The sequence below is a fragment of the Camelina sativa genome, chromosome 18 (assembly GCF_000633955.1).
Source record: "Camelina sativa cultivar DH55 chromosome 18, Cs, whole genome shotgun sequence".
NCBI lineage: Eukaryota > Viridiplantae > Streptophyta > Magnoliopsida > Brassicales > Brassicaceae > Camelina > Camelina sativa.
In genome coordinates, this window is record NC_025702.1 from 11,312,190 (window position 1) to 11,333,668 (window position 21,479).

Sequence of the window (21,479 nt, forward strand, 5' to 3'; positions counted from 1 at the left end):
ATCAAACCAAACATGCGACTTTTAATTACGAGAATCTAATCAGATTTTAGATCGAAATGGTTTATTAATCGGTACATTCCAAATTACATATAATGGTATGCAATTCTATACATTTCAACCAAATCCACAAAGTAAAGAATAAATTAAAAATCCAAAATGGTAATACATTGATCGCCCAATAGAAATCCACAAAGTAAAGAATAAATAAACCTTACCAAAATAACAAAAACGCCTGCGAGAACACCTCGCCGTTTTTATAGGGTGAAAAAACGCTACGCAGTTTCAAAGAGAGGCACCAAAAACGGAGCGCGGGTTCTTTTATTGTGTTTCCTTTACTGATTTCTATTTCTCCATTCAACGATGGCTGCGTCAAGAGTGTGATTGGGCAAAAGGTTCACGTTTTGTAACGGAGAATTAGTCACCGGCGACGTCCGGTGGTTCTCCATCCACTCCACAATAGCTTGCCGGTCATAACTGTACCCATCAGCCGCAATACATGGATCTTTCATCACATCCTGCAACATAACAACATTTTTCTTTAAACTAACCTAACTTCTCTCGCAAGTAAACATCTGACGTTATGAACAAGTTATTTACCTTAAGTAATGGGCAGATGAAATGGCTTGGAGGTTGACTCGGGGCAGCTAAGAGCGAGTTTTTTGCTTTAGCAGCTACTTTCTTCAAGCTCTCCAATACTGGAAGAACCTGATCTTCCAAATCAGGCCTGTCTTTAGAACGAAGCTCTGTACAATAGAGCGCTAAAGCGGCTAGTTTCCTGGTCTCTTCTATTGGCCAGTTACCTGCTTTTTTATCAAGAAGCTGTATTAGCTCATCGTCGTCGTTGTTCTCCATGGCTATTTCTACTGTATATGTAAGTGCCATAGCCGGTTGAGCAGTAAGAAGCTGCAGAATGATCATTCCAAAAGCATAGACGTCTGACTTTGATGATATCCTTCCTGTTCGTTGATATTCAGGATCGATGTAGCATAACGTTCCAACAGGGCTTGTCTGTTTGTACATTGTGAACTGAGTTAACAATGGATCAACTTGGATCATTGTGGAGAGACCAACATCTCCTACTTTGCTGACATAGTTGTGATCAAGCAAAATGTTAGCTGGTTTGAGATCGCGGTGAATGATTGGTGTCGGCTTTGATTTGTGGAGGAAAACAAGCGCTGATGCGACTTCCCAAGCGATTCTGAACCGCACAAACCACGGGATTGGTTGACTATTGTTCACTTGGAACAGTCTATCTTCCAAGCTGCCATTTTCCATGTACTCATAGACTAGTGCGCCGTGTTCAGGACATGCTCCTAGAAGGAGTACCAAGTGTGGGTGCCTGATCTTGCTCAAGATTTCGAGCTAAAAGAAATAGATGTATTAGCTTTCTTTGATGAAAACGAGAAAACTTAATTTCAAACAAGAAGAGTTTTTGGTTAAGTACCTCTTGATCAAATTGTTTCGATAGACTGCTTTCAGCAGAATGCAAAACTTTGACAGCAGCAGTTGTATGATGCAGACTGCATTTGTAAACAGCCCCGTAAGCTCCCATACCGATCTTTAGATCTTCAGAGAATGATGAAGTGGCGGTTATGATTTCTTCCCAAGTGAACTCTTGGTATTGCAGCTTAGGAGCCACAACGGAACTTTCTGCCAGCTTCTCCTTCTCTTTGGCTTCACGGGTCGCCTTTATCTCGGCTTCTCTTCTTTGTGCAGCTTCTCTCTCTTCCCTTCTCCTCTTCTCAAAGTTCTTTGTTTCCTTTTCTGCTAACCCCTTAGTTCTGTCCTCCATTAGCGTTAGCTCTTCAAACTTCAGCTGATTTAGCTGAAAACCATAAAAGGGACAGTTTATTAGACACACAAACCAATTGCTAAAAAGCTTCATCAAATACAACTTTTATAGAGACTCTTCAAGCGGACCTTGCGAGAAGCATCCAACGTTTCTACTTGAGCCTCTGCATACATTTCATGAGCCTGTCTAAGCTCAGCTCTCAACTTTGTAATTTCTTTGAGAGTGTCCTGAATCATTGGAAAAAATATCACTCCCAAATGCTTTCGATTTCACAAGAGGTTCAAGAGCAATCATATCAAAAACATAATTTACCTCGTTGTCTGTGGAATAATCTCCACCTTGAGTAACATTTCCATGTTCATACATAGACATAGAACTCATAGCATCTTTTCTCTCATCAAAATCTCTATACCGAGGATTCCAAGAAACAGTGCGCGATGTTTCAGGGCTGCTTCTCTTGCTTACTTCCTCGGCAGGATCCGATGACATACTTCTAGTTTCATCCGAATCAGCAGAACTAGTTTCCATATGAACGGTAACACCTCTTACTATTGTCGGGAGATGTTGTAATCTCTTCTTGGATAGAGCATGTGGGTTAGATATGAGTGCATTTGACATTACATCTAATGAATGTACAAAAGAAACCAGAAGAAAACTTAGACTCATGAATCACACATCAGCTTCTGGTAAAAAGATTGATGAAGTTCCAAACCTGATGGTCCTGAACCAGAAGAACAACTGGAGGAATCCTCCGTTCTCTCATTACTAGAATCCAGTAAAGTTTCATTCCTCTCCGTGTCTGACGATAATTTATCTTTTGAAAGAATATAGACTCCTTTTGAGACAACATAGACTGTGCAAAGGTTTGACACAAAGGCTGACAACTTCTCGGTAATATTATGATTCCTGGAATTGTTTCAACACATATCTTCATTTTGAGAAACTCTGTGTGATCAGATAATAAATCCGAAAGATAATGTTTTAAAGCCATACCTCGACATGGCACCATGAGATGAACGTCCAATGACAAGAATGCTGATCAAATGCTCATTAACCTCTCTGGTTATTGCCACTGCAACACTATTTGATTCGAGCACTTGAAGTTCCACTGCAACCTTTGTTAAGAATATTCAGAGTGAGCTTTATTGGTCTTTAGCTGTAAGATATCTGATAATGGAAGACGAAGAAAGACAAAATAAAAACCTTTTTACGCTCGCACATTTTCTTGAAAGGTTTAAGAAGAGTGTCTTTTGTCTCCTGCATCACTTGTCGTCTATAAGTAGCCGCCACATCCTCTGGTGCCTCGGATACAGAGACCATTTCTCCCGCTTAGGAAGGGAACAGAAACTGGTATCAGGCTTGTAAGTAGTCACATAAAGTCCTAGGTAGCGAAGACATGTTTGGAACTTACTAGGTGTAGGTAGAGAAATAATCTTTGGATGGATGTGAATCAGCTTGAAAACGACATTTTTGTCAGAAGCAAACTTTTTGAGCGCCCACTTAACTACATTCTTGCTTTTATTGCTCCCACTAATAGCTATAGCAATGGTCAGCGGTAGAGAAGGAGACGCAAAATCAGAGCTATCCTTCTTAGGTTTGGTATCCAGAATTGTTTTTTTGAAAAAATAGTCCATTTCTTCGTATATATATATCTTATAAAAGTCCAAGCACCGGCTTGTGGAGCCTCTAAAACGTCAGGGCCAGCTCTGCGCAAAGATGGTTTGCAAGGTCATTGCTTATCTTTCCTCCAAGCAACCTGTGTCTCAAAGCCATTTGGAGATATAAGTCATTCATAACATCACAACCTTAAATGAAGATCCTTGAGACAAACCAAAACAAAGCAAGACAATGGTCAACGGTTAACTATTTGATATCACATTGCTGAAGAAGAGAATTTAGGCTTTTGACAAGATATAGATTTCGAACAGAGAAAGCATCAGTCATCAAGAGATGCTATGATATTCAAAATCAATGTTCTTAAAATCCAATATCTAAACATAACAAAGCAACATTCCAAAGTCAATTTAGATATAATCCACGGATTTTGTAAATCAGAATCAGTTTCAGAACACACGGATTTTTTTATAGATTTGAGCTCATAAAGTTTTGAACTTTACAAGAACAAAAGCATGTGAACAAAAAAAACCTATCAAGCCAAGCATGATCACAATCTCTAATAAACATGAAAAAATTCATAAATTGGACCTACCTGATATATAAAAGATGTAACTTTAAGCTATGACAGAAGAAGAAAAAGGCTTTCTTTCTCAATTTGACATGTTCAAGTCGAAGAATAGATGGAATCTCAAAAACTCACACACACAGAGGTATTGAATGATGGAAGAAACACAAAAAGTTCGTGGCTTCGTGCTCCCAATTTCAGAGACAATCATTCTACAGAATCTTTTTATAAAGCTTCTCTGAATTAATATATAGTTTATATTATACTACTACTTAATACAAAAAAGAAAGATAAATTAAGAGAACTTGGTCATATTGCATGACTCATGATTATTATTGAAGATTCAATATTCACTCTTGGTTTATTCACAGAGTTACAGAGAAGATGGTCTCAAGTAATTTATCAAAAAAAATTTAAAGATAAGGTTTTTATCCCTTTAATAGTTTTTAAACGTGTTCTAGAAAAGAAAAATTGTGTTTATATTGATTTGAAAGTTTATGCATTCCTCGACAATTAGATTCTTATGAACGGACAATTTGCTAACTCCTCTTTACTTTTTTAGTTGTGGTTGTTTTCTTACACAAATTAACAAAACTATAAATTTTTTGTTTTAACCTTTATTAATATATTTTATAATTTTTTTATTGGTCTAACACATTAAAATAATAGGGATAAAACTAGAATATTTACCAAAGATTTGTATTGAAAATATAAAACGACAACTATTAAAAACAAAATTTATTAAAATAGGGGAAATATTTATTTATTGAGAGTTGGAACATGTCAATGTCTGTTATTATATTTTTTTTTAGTGCATAGCCGGAAATATGCAATATTTATGATGTCTCTAATTTCAACAATCTATATATATAGGTTATAGATATTGCATCAAATATATATATATATTTATATATAGAGAATATATATATGATGTGATACACAATTCTTATCATGATGTGATGCGATATATATATATATATATATATATATATATATATATATATATATATACAATTTCAACAATATATAGATGTTGTTCTCTTTGTGTGTGTGTATGATAAGAATTCTAGAAAGAAAAATTGTAATTTCTTAAAAACAACACGAACTTATGACTTATCATTATATCAACCGTGAAAGATCGTCATAACCATACTTCAATGATGTAATAACTATCAATATATATATATATATATATATATATATATCATTAAGTAAATCGGAGTAAACTATCAATAGAGCATCTGAATTGAAATGTCCATCTATATATTTTAAATATGACAACATCATATTATTTCACAACTGTCTCATGTTTACTTATGAATATGGATAGTTTAAAAAATACACGCACAAAAAGAAAAGAATAAATGTCGTCAAGTGCGAAAAAATAAAGAAAGATATATAGACGACAATTTAAATGTTGGGAAGACATCTTGCATGCTTATTGCAACCAACAATAAACCTCCCTGGCTTCATACTTGCTAAGGTCAATGATGATCATGCTGTCGAAAAAAAGAAAGTAGTATAAATTAAATCTTTCACTATACGGAGTGAAGTCTCGTCGAGATTAGTGATTACTACTCGTTTGTAGTATAAGAAAAATATATTAAATGATAATAATTACAACTGAATCTAAATGAATTAGATACGTATTTACTATCAATCAACCCTTAAATATATTTTAAGGATATAACGTTAATAGTTGTATATTCGTAGTCTATATAAACATGGTAATATGGTATGAACTGTAAATTAAAGTAATCAAATGCGTTCTTCTGTTCTGCCATATGTACATATAAACCTCACCAAAATAACAAAAACGCCTGTGAGAACATCTCGCCGTTTCTATAAGGTGAAAAAACGCTACGCAACTTCAAAGAGAGGCACCAAAACGGAGCGCGGGTTCTTTACTGTGTTGCCTTTAGCCCTTTACTGATTTCTATTTCTCCATTCAACGATGGCTGCGTAAAGAGTGTGATTGGGCAAAAGGTTCACATTTTGTAACGGCGAATTAGTCACCGGCGACGTCCTGTGGTTATCCATCCACTCCATTATAGCTTGCCGGTCATAACTGTACCCATCAGCCGCAATACACGGATCCTTCATCACATCCTGCAACATAACAACATTCTTCTTTAAAACTAACCTGACTTCTCTCGCAAGTAAACAACATATGACGTTATGAACAAGTCATTTACCTTAAGTAATGGGCAGAGGAAATGGCTTGGAGGTTGACTCGGCGCAGCGGAGAGCGAGTTCTTTGCCTTATCAGCAACTTTTTTCAAGCTCTCCAATTCTGGAAGAATCTGATCTTTCAGATCAGGCCTGTCTTTAGAACGGAGCTCTGTACAACAGAGAGCTAAAGCGGCTAACTGCCGGGTTTCTTCGATTGGCCAGTTACCCGCTTTTTGATCAAGAATCTGTATTAACTCGTCGTCGTTGTTGTTTTCCATGGCTATTTCCACTGTATATGTCAGTGCCATAGCCGGTTGAGCGGTAAGAAGCTGTAGAATGATCATTCCAAAAGCATAGACGTCTGATTTTGGAGTTATCCTTCCTGTTCTTTGATACTCGGGATCGATGTAGCATAACGTTCCAACAGGACTTGTCTGTTTGTACATTGTGAATTGAGTTAACAATGGGTCAACTTGGATCATTGTGGAGAGACCAACATCTCCTACTTTGCTGACAAAGTTGTGATCAAGCAAGATGTTGGCCGGTTTAAGATCTCTGTGGATGATTGGTGTCGGTTTTGATTTGTGGAGGAAAACAAGCGCTGATGCGACTTCCCAAGCGATTCTGAACCGCACAAACCACGGGATTGGTTGACTATTCTTGACTTGGAACAGTCTATCTTCCAAGCTACCATTTTCCATGTACTCATAGACAAGCGCACCATGTTCAGGACATGCTCCTAGAAGGAGAACCAAGTGCGGGTGTCTGATCTTGCTCAAGATTTCGAGCTACGTACGAGCGAATTAAAAAGTATCAGCTTCTTTAACTTTCAAACCAAGAAAAAGTTTTGGTAGAGTACCTCTTGATCGAATTGTTTCGATAACTGCTTTCAGCAGAATGCAAAACTTTCACAGCAGCAATTGTATGGTGCAGATTACATTTGTAAACATCCCCGTAAGCTCCCATTCCAATCTTTAGTTCTTCACAGAATGATGAAGTTGCGGTGGTGATTTCTTCCCAAGTGAACTCTTGGTATTGCAGCTTAGGAGCCGCCACAAGGGAACTTTCTTCAAGTTTCTCCTTAGCTTTGGCTTCACGGGTTGCTTTCATCTCAGCTTCTATTCTTTGTGCAGCTTCTCTCTCTTCCCTTCTTTTCTTCTCAAACAACGTCTGTCTTTCTTTTTCTGCTAACTCTTTCGTTTTCTGCTCCATTAGCGTTAGCTCTTCAAACTTAAGCTCATTTAGCTGAAACCATAAAGACAAAGGGGGCAGATTCATTAGATACACAAACCAATAGCTAAGAAGATTCATCAAATACAACAAGTTATCCAATTTTTCTCCAGATTCTTCAAGCGGACCTTGCGGGAAGCATCCAAGGTTTGTACTTGAGCCACTGCATACATTTCTTGAGCGTGTCTAAGTTCAGCTCTCAACTTTGTAATTTCTTTGAGCGTCTCCTGAAGTATTGAAAACACATATCATTCCGAAATGCTTTCGACTTCACGAGAGGTTTAAGAACAGTACTCTTATGGAGACTTAGTTTACCTGGTCGTCTGTGAAATAATCTCCACCTTGAGTAACATTTCCGTATTCATGGTTGCTAGACATGGACATAGAACTCACAACGTCTTGTCTCTCATCGAAATCTCTAAAACGAGGATTCCAAGAAACACTACGCGATGTTTCAAGGCTATTTCTCTTGCTTACTTCCTCAGACGCACTTTTAGTTTCATCGGACTCAGCAGAACTAGTTTCCATAGGAACAGAAACCCCTCTTATTATTGTCGGGAGATTTTGCAATCCCTTCTTGGACAGAGAGTGAGGATTAGATTTGAGTGCGTTTGACATTACATCTAAAAAAAAGTACAAAAGAAACCCGCAGAAATATTAATATAAGAGTCATGAATCACAAAATGCATTGGTAAAAGATTGGTAAAGCTTTTAACCTGAGTTTGGTCCTGAACCTGAAGACCAGCTGGAGGAATCAGTTCTCTCATTACCGGAATCCCTTAAAGTTTCATGCCTCTCCGTGTCTGACGACACTTTATCTTTTGAAAGAATATGGACTCCTTTTGAGACAACATAGACTGTGCATAAGTTTGACACAAAGGCTGATACCTGTGCAGTAATATCATGATTCCTGGAATTGTTTCAAACGCATATCTTCAGTGAGAAAACTCTGTGCGGTCAGATAATAAAAACGTAAAATGATAAAAAGTTTTAGGCCATACTTTGACAAGTTACCATGTGATGAACTTCCAATGAAAAGGTTGCTGATCAAATGATCATTCACGTCTCTGGTTATCGCCACTGCAACACTATTTGATTCGAGCACTTGAAGTTCCACTGCAACCTTTGTTTAAGAAGATTCATAACGAGTCTCATCAGTCTTTTAGCTATAAGATATCTGACAAAAGGTAGACCAAGAAAGACACAAACCTTTTTCCGCTCGCACATTTTCTTGAAAGGTTTAAGAAGAGTATCTTTCGTCTCTTGCATCACTTTTTGTCTATAAGTAGCCGCCACATCCTCTGGTGCCTCGGAGATAGAGACTCTGTTTCCCGCTAAGGAAAGAAACAGAAACCGGTATCAAGCTCAGGCTCATCATATATATATAAAATATAAGGTGGAGAAGAAATCTTTAGAACTAATTACAAGGTGTAGGTAGAGAAGTAAGCTTTGGATGGACGTGAATCAGCTTGAAAACGACATTTTTGTCAGAAGCAAACTTTTTGAGTGCCCACTTAACTACATTCTTGCTTTTATTGCTCCCACTAATAGCTATAGCAATGGTCAGCGGCTGAGAAGGAGACGCAAGATCAGAGATAGCCCTCTTAGGAACCTTGTAAGGCACCGGCTTGTGATCCAGATATGAATTTTTGAAAAAAGAGTCCATTTAGTCCAAGCTCTATGCCAAATGGTCTGCTAAGGCTCTATATTCTTTCCTCGAACCCAATTAGTACAATAACAATCTGTGTCAAAGCCATTTGGAGATAAGTGATTCACAAACATCACAACTGAAATGAAGATCCTTCGAGACAAAGCCAAACCAAAATAAAATATATAAAAAAGACAAATGGTCAACGGTTACTACTATTTGTCATGATATCACATTGCTGAAGAAGAGATTAATTTCAAAATCCAAGATTTTAAACATAACTAGAGATTTAATGAGTTTTGCAACTCAGAAACAGAACACACGGATATTTATAGATTTGAGCTCAGAAAGTTTCGAACTTTACCAGAACAAAAGCATGTGAACAAGAAACCCATCAAGCCAAGTATGATCACAATAACTAATAAACATGAAAATTTTATAAATTGGACCTACCTGATACATAAAAGATTTAACTTTAAGCTGTGACTGAAGAAAAACAAAAGCTTTGTTTATGAATTTGACGTCTGGAAGTCGAAGAAGAGATGGAATCACAAATTCTCACACATAGACATTGATGGAAGAACACACAAAAAGTTCGTGGCTTCGTGCTCCCAATTTCAGAGACAAATCAATTCCACAGAATCTTCTTATATGGAGCTTCTTAGATTAATACTATATAGTATACAACTACTTAATACAAAAAAACAATAAAAAAGATAAATTAAGATAACTTGGTCATATTGCATGACTCATTATTATTATTGAAGATTCATTCACTCTGGTTTATTCACAGAGCTACAGAGATGATGATCTCAATTAATTTATCAAATTTGTTTTAAAGAAAAAATCATAAGGTTTTTATTCCTTTAATAGTTAAATCGTGTTCGAGTGTGAAAAGTTTATATTGTTTTGACAGTTTTATGCATTCCTCAACAATCTTATTAAGGATTTCTAACTATATAAGTATATATATATATATTTTTTTTTTTAGATTTGGAACATGTCAGATTTATATTTATAAATATATTAGATAAGCGTCCGCACGATGTGCGAGTTTTAAAATTGTTGAAGAAAATAAATTCTAAACCCTAAACAATTTTTTAAAAATCGAAACAAAAAATATTTCTTGAAGTAAATAGTTTAATAATTTTAGTTAGAGATATTTACCTTCATACACTTATTTATATTTTTATATTTTAAATACATTATAACAATTATTACAATAATCTAAAGCTAATTTATACCCCACCAAACTTTTGCGAAATACTCATCATTACAAATATTATTATTGTCAAATTTCAATAACATTTCACAACTTATTACAAAATATCTTACATGCAAAGAATTCATCAAAACAACATATAATTAATAATCATGTACAATTTTATTGTATGTTTTACCATTAAAAACATGCTATTACACCCAAAATTATTTTATTGTTAAAGTATGCTCTTTATTACCACCTAAAATGTATTTTAAACAAATTAAACAAATTTTATGTTGCTTTACTTTCATTTTGGCATAATTATAGTTCTTATAATTACTAAAATTGTTTTGTGATCTAATTTTTTTAACCATAATTTTTTTTACTCCAAAAATATTTTGGATGAACAACTGGTGAAAATTATCTACTCGAGTACAATGATTTTATGATCAATCCAATAAAAGTTTTTTATTGAGAAATTGAAAGAAAGTTAATATAACATAATAAAATTAAAAATTTGAAAATTATAAACAATTCAAAATAAAAACTTTAGAAACAATAAAAAACAAGATATATGTCATAATCACGTTAAGAATCGATGACATGTTTACTCCTCAGAAGTATCGCATTGTACCAAAATTACTTAAAACTATGACCTCGTTATTAAATATTCTCGAATCATAAGTTCTCAACTTATTTCTATCCAATCAAAAGTTCTCATATATTTCTCTATATACCTGGGTTTAAACGGTTTACGAACCAAATCCGATAAAAAACCACATTAATCCGGTTTGAAAACAATTTTAAAACGGTTTACAGTTCTAACTTCCCAAATTTCAAAATCGCTTCTCAATTACTTGATCAAGTAGCTTTTGTTTCAGTACCGGAATCATTGACATTATCCAGAAGAGAAAACTATATATTTTGACCAGAAACATCAACCATCGATTAATCTTCGAAACTTATAATGTTACTAACTGTAGAATCACTTTTGGAACATCTATCAGTATCTCCATCCTCGATTTCTTTGATTCTATTTCATTGCATATGATAGCTTCCATTGAAGAACCTGCACGAATAAAAGACCCACGATAGATAAACAAAAATATATCATGAAAAAATCAAAGGTCAAAGCTTTCTAAACATGTAAATTTAGGTAGATATAATGTTATTTTCTTAATTAACTGTCCTTTTACTTTTCAAAAATAACAATTCTTTTGACATAACTTATGTTATTCTTTTTAGATTTGTTATTCCCTATTTATTGATTAATAATAATGTACATGTTTAATGAATTATTTTTTTGTTTATACATGTCAAAATCTAATTAAGAAAACATGTATAATATAATTAGCATACAATGAAAGATATATTAGTTTGTTAATTTTTCTTTTTGATTTAGGAAATTTAGTTTTAGATATAAATATGTAAATTTATGTAGATTTAATGCTATTATCCTAATTAGATGTTTTGAAAAAATAATAATTTTTGACACATGTCAACATCTCATTAGTATACTTGACACATGTGATGATTTTGTTAATGACTAATTTTGAAAACCCAACTTTTTATAATAAGATTTTATGATTAGTAATTTTTTTATTTCTTGATTTTTTAAAAGATTTTTATTTTAAAATTAGAAATTTTTGTAAAATTGACACGTGTCACGATCTGGTGAGTTAGTAACTTTTGAAATTGACATGTGTCACGATATGGTGAGTTAGTAAGATTTTCTTCTTTTAAAATTAAAAATTTGTGTAAAATTGACATTTGTCACGATCTGATGAGTTAGTAATTTTTGAAATTGACATGTGTCACGATCTGATGAATTAGTAACTTTTGAAACCATACTTTATATAATAAGATATAATATAATATATTGTGTATAGCTGGAACTACCTTTTCACAAATACGAAGATACTGTATATCAATTTAATGAGACGAATATTCATGTTTACTTATGAATGTGGCCCAAAATGTGGGTGATAGAAAATACAAGCACAAAAACAAAAAGTGATACGCATGCTCATGTGTTTACATTAAAATCGTGTTCTGTTAGATTATATTTGCAATTAAAAATATATGTCGTCATTCGTCAAGTCCTAAAAAATAAAGAAATAAGATAGACAATCTTAATTTCGGAAAACTTGTTGCATGCTTAAAATACAACAAACGATAAACCTCCGTGGCCTTCATATATACAGTAAAACTTCTATAAATTAATAATATTAGGAGCAGGAAAATCTATTAATTTATAGAAGTTTTAATTTTTCGATAAATTAATAATTATTAATTTATAGAGAAACTTTCCTAATTTGGTAAAAAACATTAAAAATAAGATTTAATGGTTATAACTAATATTTTTATAAAATCAATTACAATGAAAATAACAATTATACAGTAAAAATATCAAAAATGAACTCTAATAAAAATTAATGTGTCTATATATACATATATTTGGATAATTATATATTATTGACGGGACCATATATTTACAAAGTATTTTTAAAAAATTTATTATTTTATTATATTATCGAATAGTGTCCAAAATTATACTAGTTTCAACTTGGGATCGGAGAAATTTATTAATTTATAGAGGTTATTAATTTATAAAGATCTACTGTACTTGCTAAGGTCAATGCTGATTCATGCCTTTCGAATGAACCAAGTACAGTATTTATAAATCTTTCACTAGTGAGTGAAAAATCTTGTCGAGATTAAAGATTACTAATTTGTATATAAAAAAAATTATTAAAGGATAATTTATAAAACTAGAAAAAATCTAACATCTTTAAGAGAATGGAATAACTAGTAACTACTACTTCTAGTCGGTGTTTCAATCAAATTATAAAACCATGCACATTAGCCAANTTTTTTTTTTTTTTTTTTTTTTTTGACTCTCATACCAATTGATGGAGGCAAAATTCCATAATTCGCAACATTTCTTTGCTCAATCTGATATTTTTTTAATAGAACCTAATCATTTCGAATTGTCGGGTGTTCTGATAAATATCTACTGTACCAACTATCAAGTAACCAGTATATCTTTTATCTTATAAGCACAATTCACCATACCAATAAAAATGTAACAAGTCAGCAAAAACAAATTAATTTAAAAAAAAAAAATAGAAAACAAATAGTGATGGTGGAGCGAGAAAAAAAAACAATTATACATCTGCTTTTTCCTTAAAACAGATTTTGTTGAAGGGTAAATTATTATTTTCAATTATTATTATTTTAAAAAAAAAATCTTTAAACCTTTTTCTCTATCATCACCCACGATCTCCACCTCTTCCACTTCTTCTCCGCCAAAATCTCTACTATCTGTATTTATAAAATCGTTTGATGGTCTTCTCATCCTTTCACATTGACTATTCGTACTTTCTTCATTCGGAAGAATCAATTTTACTATTTTTTTTGTCAGTTTACTATCTCCTCTTTCATTGATTATCTCGTATTTCTGTTTTTCAATTATGGGTCAAAGCTGATTGATTATCTTAACTAATAAATGTTTAACATGTTATTATCCATGTCCAGGAAAAAAGAGTTAAAAGTCGACGAAGTTTGAAGATTCTCACTGTCGACGAAGTGGATAAACGTGCTAAGACAACGACAAAAATTGTTTTCAAATAAATATTTATAAATCTGCAAGGTATTTCTTGCATATGTTTTGAATTCATCATTGTTATTCAACCGTTATCTCAAACATCAGTTAGGTTATTAACCCCTTGATTCCATCTCTAAGTATAGGTTATGGAAGTTAGCAGTTCCCCAACTATGACAACTAGAACAGAAATTGGTAAACTCATATTCACTTATCTTGGTTTTTTTTATTTTGCAAGCACAGAAAATTTTATCTTAGTAGTAAGGGTCAATTTATTTTTTTGGCATGTAAAGACCCGTTCATTTACTTTTAAAATCTTATTTCACACTTGCAGTAATTGTCCATTCTCTTTTTTTAAACGTTTCTTTTTATTGGCTTTTGCAGTGGATCCAGCAGATAATACCACATAATCATGATGAATCTTTGTATTTTTTCTATATTGTTGTAACGCCCGCGAATCAAAATTCTGCATTTTGGGGGTGGGTGTTGACCGACACTCATGTGGTGTCGGTCGACACCACTTATTTCTGGTTCGACCAGATTGATTTTGATTATCGATTTGGGCCGGTTTGGTTTAGGAAAAACCATTGAACCGAAATATTTAAGTGGGAAAACGACCTAAGTCGTGTTTTATTTTTGTCTTGGTCGCCGTTTGTTGTTTTTGAGAGAGAAAGAGGAGAAAACAGTTTCAAAGAGTTCTTGTGAGAGTTTGTGAGATTTGAAGGCATTTTTGGAGAGATCTTGCTGTGAGAGTGAAGATCCAAGGCTAGGAACGTGGTGGGAAGGTTTCTGTGGTGGTAGCTTCGTCCTTTGGGCTTAGATCTCTTTGTTGGCTAAGGTAAGTGCATGACCATGGCTTATCTAAGCTAAGATCTCTGTTTATGTGATATTGTGTATTGTTTGGTTGTTTGTTTTTGGTTGTTTGTGAGTTTTGCGTAGCTCCTGAGGCTTGGATTCATTCCTGGGATTGTGTGGGACGAAGAGGAGAAGTTTGGAGGCGAAATTCAGAGGTTCTGTTCGAAGGAAATCACTGCTCGATAGTGGTGTCGGTCGACACCAACGCGAGGACGGCTCGAGAACTTAGCGAGTGTCGGTCGACACCATGTGGAGGTGTCGATCGACACCATGTGGAGGTGTCGATCGACACCGTTAGGGTTTCGGGGGTGTCGAGCAGGTGTCGGTCGACACCCAAGTGGTGTTGGTCGACACCATATATCCAGTGTCGGTCGACACTCTTATGACAGTAACCGGATTGTGTCGGGTCACTTGTTCATGTTCCTGGTTTGTTTTATTGTTGTTGTTTGTGGCATGAGAGATTTTATTGCTTATGTGTATAGCCCAATAGATGGGAAGATTGCCTCACTGAGTATTTATCAAATACTCATGCATCTCAATTTGTGTTTGTGGTGCAGGTAAAGGCAAAGTGTGATCGTGGAATCAAGGCAATGAAGAGGAAGATGTTCTAGGGACTCGATTGATTGTTGTCTGGCGTTGCTAGGTTGCTAGAGTTGGGTCTTTAGAACTTATGAGGTTGCCGGTTCCTTGGTTTCCTGTTGTTTGACATTGAAATGGTTAGGATTGGTTGTTGGTTATTCTATTATGGATTAATATTGGATTATTGGTTTAGTTGGTTGTTTAATTGGTATTGTTATTCCGCTGTTGTTTGTGATTGTGGTTAGGTGGCTAGTGGGTATGAGACTACTAGTCATAGTTATTTATATTATTATTATTTATTATCAATTGTTACATGTATCAACATCATTATATCAATGTTGTGATTACTTAGGTGTTTTATTTAAGTTCCATGAAATTCAGAAATATTGTCATTGAAGCTTTGTGGAGCTTACTTCTTCGCCCCTTCCATTTCGACCAGTCACTTTCTCTCTCTAAGCTCACTTTATTTCATCCCTATGTTCTTTGTATGTGTTTGACAAAAGACAAAAAATGTTCTTTGTATGTAGTCGTGGTTTAAAGTATACCTTAATTGCATATCACTTTCTCACAAATCGTCTCAACATTTTTATTTTTTTGTTAGATTAAAAATGCAATTTGATTCTTATGTCTAACCTTTTTTCCGTACGAAGTACGGAGCTAATACTAGTATTCTTTAATCCATTTAATAATGTTGAAAATATATTAAAAACAAAATCTTGAAATCCTCAATCCGTACTATACCTTAGTCCTAAAAAATAAAAATGACTTAATAATTAAAAAATGAGATATGTATTTCTTAGTAATCCACCCTGCATCAAAACATATAATTACCAAATAATCATTCCTTAATATACTATTTGAAATAAAAATATTCAACATGATTAGATATTTTAAGGATTTAACCTAAATAGTTATACACGTCCCAAGGACGGTTCATCAATTCATGGGGTGATCATGTGGAGCATTTGAGTTGAGCAGCACCAGAAAAAAATTAACCAATATTTGAGGGCCTATTTTTGTTTTTTGTTTTCTTTTTGTTTGGCACATGGACTCTAAATTTATTGAGCCTACTAATTGGTACTCTAGGTAAACTGTGAAGTAATAAAATGCATTCTTCTCACATAGGTCTGCCATGTGTATATATCATCCTTGTGCATGGCACTTCAAATGAGAGAATACTGAATGGAGACCATACTAAATCATGAATCAATTCTTATCGACATGGAAAATATATATCCCAATTCACAAATATTATAAAATACATATATATATGTATGTATATGTATATAGTTGTTTGTTTGCCCTTAGTTGCTCGCATGACCTATCTTGTCCTCACGTATTTTTGTCGTCTCTATGATATATATGGGTACGTGATACTGTGAATATGTGTCAATCGTTTCTTTTCTTTCTTTTTCTTTTTGTCAACAACGCAAATCAATGAATGATATATACTATATAGTATGAGCCAAAAGATATGCAATTGAACTTGCATATTGAGAATAACGAAGATCAACAGAACTAAAAATTCTTTTAAAAAAAAAAAAAAGTACAATGTCAATTTATAGAGTAAGGTATTGTTTCAAAATGTTATTTCAAAACTTGAATTTTTGCTATGAAGAGGCTTCCTAGAAATAAAATTTATATATAAAGTAAGAGACATGAATACTTTTCTTCATTGATAATCACACTCTATTACATATTATGATATGTATCATTTTTGCCCAAAAAAAGTAAATAAAATAAAGACAGGTATCATCATAATTTTCATTAATTCCCGTACACCAACCAAATTTTTTTTATTTTTTTAAAGGATATATTTCTTTTTAAAAAGGATAGGGTACGGTTGAACGTTAATTAATCTAGACTTATATCCGTCCATATGTATTTTTCACATCGCTTTAAGAAATTAAGCACATACAGTATGTATAACCAATAATACTAACCACGAGCATAACCTTAAGGAAATCAAACGGAAGTTTTTGCTTGATGTATAAATTCAAAACTACAAGCACTTTGACGATTTGATCATCTTCTTCTTTTTCGTTTCATTCTTGTGATGAAAGTGACTTCATTTTTTTTTGGGTGGATAAAAATGTGTATTGTGTATATTGTTCTTTATTTTACACATGTTCATAATCATATTTAACACATTAACAAGATGCCTTATAACTTTTAAGTTATTGCTTAATCAACTTAAAAGTTAAGGTTTGATGACGTGATCCATATTCGTTTTTCTAGTTCAAGACCCTTAACTTCTTCGTTTTTTTTACCTTTAACTTCTTTCATTGTCCCAATGATCTTAAGGATTCAAAAGTATAACCAGGAGCATGCATGATAGTAATTAGTAACCAGAGCCGGCCAAGAGGCCAAGCAAGCCAAGCATTGGCTTGCGGCCGTACATAATAAATAGAAAATTTCGGACATTTTCTATGAAAGTTTTCCTTAGGCCAGTGACTTAGTTGTACTAATATTGGCACCACTTCACAGGTTCGACCCTCATGAGCTGCAATTAGTTTTTTTTTTTTTGGCTTGTTGCCCTAGAAAGTTGAGCGCGGACTCTGATAGTAACATTGATATCGAGCTAAAGAGGAGGCGGATAACAAATTTGTGTTATATAATCATCCGCTGCTGAATGCACAACATAAATAATGAGATTACTAGATAGTAATCCATGCTGTAGCACGGGACAAAATATTTTCATATAAATTTTAAATTCGTAAATCGACTAAGAATTTTATTAATTCAAGTGTTGTAGTATAGGTGCATTATTCTCATGTAATTAAAAAAAAAATGTAGACGTATTTACTTTGGAACATGAAACACGTCTCGTTCTATCCCCTCACATCCCAACTCATCATCTCTCGTCTCATCTCTCGTCTCATCTCTCGTCTCGTCTCATCCCTTCTTGTCTTTTCTCGCCCCGTATCCATCATGATTTTTCATCTTATGTTCGTTCTCTTTTAAATTATTACTCGTTACACAATGTTTACTAAAAGAGATTGGATAAAAATAAAGATGGGATACCAGAGTTCTTCGCTGAATATTTTTTTTATTTAGTTAGATGAAATTATCAAAAAAATTATAATTTTCAAAAATTATATAATTGTTTTCAAAAATACCAAAATTTTAAAACTGACTATTCCAAAATGGTTAGTTACATGTCGCATAGTCAATCTGTATCAAAATTAGTGAAAACTTGAGTTTTGAATTTATCTACTTATATTTTTAAATTTCTTACTTTTATCTAAGATTTATGTCCCTTTTAAAAAAATGATATATTGGTTCTCATTATTTGAATTACCCGTTTCATTTTACATACTATTCCTCGTCTTAATACCATAACTAGACTGGACTTTTTCTCAAAATTTAATTATTTTTTCTTAAATTATATGTACATAAATTAGTCAATTAAATTACTTCAAAACACTGATAAAACATATATTCAGTCAAATAATAAACCCTTTTAGATTGTAAAATTTAATTATATAATATTAAAATTTTCCATAAAAATTAGTTGGCCACTCTTTGATAGTGTTTTGTCAATATTTTAGTGTATATGTAAAATACCGCAACATGTATCGAAAATAAACATGATCATCATCTTCTTCACCTCTAAAACATAAAAAAATTTGCAATCCATCCATAATCATCATGCACAGCCCATGTCTGTTGAAAATGTTAAAATAATTTTTTATGGGGTGTTAAATCTTGTCTATTCCAGTCCTATCCCATCTCATCCCGTTAAAAATTTTATGTTCCATAAACCATTCTCTTTTAAATAATTACCCATATAATAATTTTCTTAATAAATTTTGGCTAAGAAATTTAAACAAAATAAATGTATTCTCCATTTAAATGTTTAATTTATATAGTTAGTAGAAATTATAATTCTTAAAAACTCTCAAAATATTTTCAAAAACACCCCATATTCTCAAAATACTCATCTCAAAATAGTTCTTTACATGTCACATAGTCAACCTTTATAAAAAAAAAACAATTTAATTACAATGTTTTCCATTATACGAATTACCCAGTTCTGTCTCACTTTCTTGACATTTCTCATTGTAATACCATAAATAGACTTGACTTTTAATCATAATTTAGTTTACATGTTCAGATATGAAATTATGTGCATAAACATTAATATATTTTCGATGATATTAAGATTTTTTTTAAAAAAATTATATATAATCTTATGATTAAAAAATTTCAGTCTGTCTTTTGATTCGATTTCAGTTGAAATTATGTATTGTTTTTTGAATCTTTGATTAATAAAAAAAAGTTTGTAAACTCAAACCGATATATAATTTCGTTAAAATTGTAAAATCTCAACCCTAACCACCTCATTTGTAAATCCAACCAATATATAATTTTGGTTTAATTATAAAATCTAAACTCTAACCACCTCATTTGTAAACCCAAACCGACATAAAATTTTGTTATAATTGACAATCTAACCCCTAACCACCTCATTTTTAAACCCAAACTGACATGTAATTTCGTTATAATTGTAAATTATAAACCCTAACCACCACATTTGCAATGGCATGCCGACATATAATTTAGTTTTATTGTAAAATCTAAATCCTAATCACCTCATTTTTAAACCTAAACCGACACATAATTTCGTTCTAATTATAAAATCTAAACCCTAATTCTCATTTATAAACTCATACCGATATATATCCTCTTTTAGTTGTAAAGTCTAAAACAAAAAAATATTTAACGTTTTTAATTAAAATTATAAATAATTTGTTTTGCTTTTTAATTCAATTTTGATTTATTTTTTAAATAAATTATTATTTAGAAGATTCTTATTGAAAAGAATGAGGTGAATAGAAAGATATACCCCTACAGATGAACCTAAATATTTATCTTTTGAAAATTCCCCAATCTTAATTAGTGAGAATCTCATTAATTAAATTAGTTTTAATAAGGAAAAAAGATGGCTAGCTAAAACATGGTCATACATACCAAGTATATTATCTTCAACTACACGAAGTATATGTATTACATGGTCACATGTATGAACTATATGACGTTATGTGGTCAACACCATAAACATACAATCCGGTACACCGGTTGACTGATTCCGGCGAAGACCGACGTTGACTCCGGCGTTGACCAAAAAAAAAATGTATCAACATTTTTTTTTTCTATTAAAAATCAAAATAAGAAATATTATATATAAACATTTTTGGTTTATCATGATTAAGAAACATATTCAATTCAATATATCTTTAATGTATTCATTCTTATAATTAGTTAGTTTTATTTTTGAAGCTAAATAAATGATTAAATAAAAATCATTAATAATTATTTTCAAGATATATATATATATATAAATCTTTGATAATCAGATTGTTTAAATACTACAAAATCAATAAAATCAAATTCAAATACTTTCATTAGAAAAAATAATATTAGGATATTGAATTGAATATATTTTTAATTATAAAAAACCATTAATGATTTAATATAATTTTTTTTAAAAACAAAAAAATTAGAATACATTTTTTTAGAATACATTTTTTTTTGTATTCTAAATTTTGTTTCTTTAAAAGCAATTAAATTAAATCATTAATGGTTATTCATAATTAAAAAACATATTCAATTCAATATCCTAATATTTTTCTATATCTCTAATGTATTCATTCTTATAATTAGTTAATTTTTATTTTTAAAGCTAAACTAATAGTAAAAAAAAATCATTGATAATTATTTTCAAGATGTAATATAAAGGAATTTGCAAAAATACTCTTATTCTATACCCTTTTGCAAACATACCCTCAAATCAAATATATTGTTTTGCTAAAATTATTTTATAACATTAAAGTATATAAAATTATATAGTAAAAGTATCTAAAATTATATAGTAAAAGTATCTAAAATTTTATACAACATTTACCATGCAAGTAGTTGAATTTAATTTTATTGATTTTCTTTGATTTTATCTACTATTATTTTTCTAATGAAAGTAGTTGAATTTGATTTTATTGATTTTGTAGTATTTAAATAATCTGATTATCAAAGATTTATATATATATATATAGATATCTTGAATTGAATATGTTTCTTAATCATGAAAAAACAAAAATGTTTATATATAATATTTATTATTTTTGAATTTTAACAGAAAAAAAAATTGATACATTTTTTTTTGTCAACGCCGGACTCAACATCGGTCTTCGCTAGAGTCAGTTAATCGGTGTA

The 21,479-nt window shown here is 32.0% G+C and overlaps 1 protein-coding gene, 1 long non-coding RNA gene and 1 pseudogene across 2 annotated transcripts; 1 reads left to right on the top strand and 2 right to left on the bottom strand.

Annotated features, from left to right (window-relative positions):
* LOC104761124 (putative U-box domain-containing protein 53) lies at nucleotides 282-4,169 on the bottom strand. Its single transcript, XM_010484157.1, has 10 exons — nucleotides 4,002-4,169; nucleotides 3,204-3,548; nucleotides 2,996-3,120; nucleotides 2,786-2,907; nucleotides 2,505-2,698; nucleotides 2,105-2,415; nucleotides 1,921-2,019; nucleotides 1,445-1,825; nucleotides 598-1,362; nucleotides 282-515 (listed from the first exon to the last, which is right to left on the bottom strand). The coding sequence occupies exons 2-10, from the start codon at nucleotides 3,424-3,426 to the stop codon at nucleotides 333-335; spliced, it is 2,403 nt and encodes an 800-aa protein (XP_010482459.1). The 5' UTR covers nucleotides 3,427-3,548; nucleotides 4,002-4,169; the 3' UTR covers nucleotides 282-332.
* LOC104761125 lies at nucleotides 5,901-9,042 on the bottom strand (annotated as a pseudogene).
* On the top strand, nucleotides 13,479-14,320 carry LOC104761126. Its single transcript, XR_763086.2, has 3 exons — nucleotides 13,479-13,647; nucleotides 13,766-13,880; nucleotides 13,979-14,320. It is a non-coding gene; the product is annotated as an uncharacterized LOC104761126 (long non-coding RNA).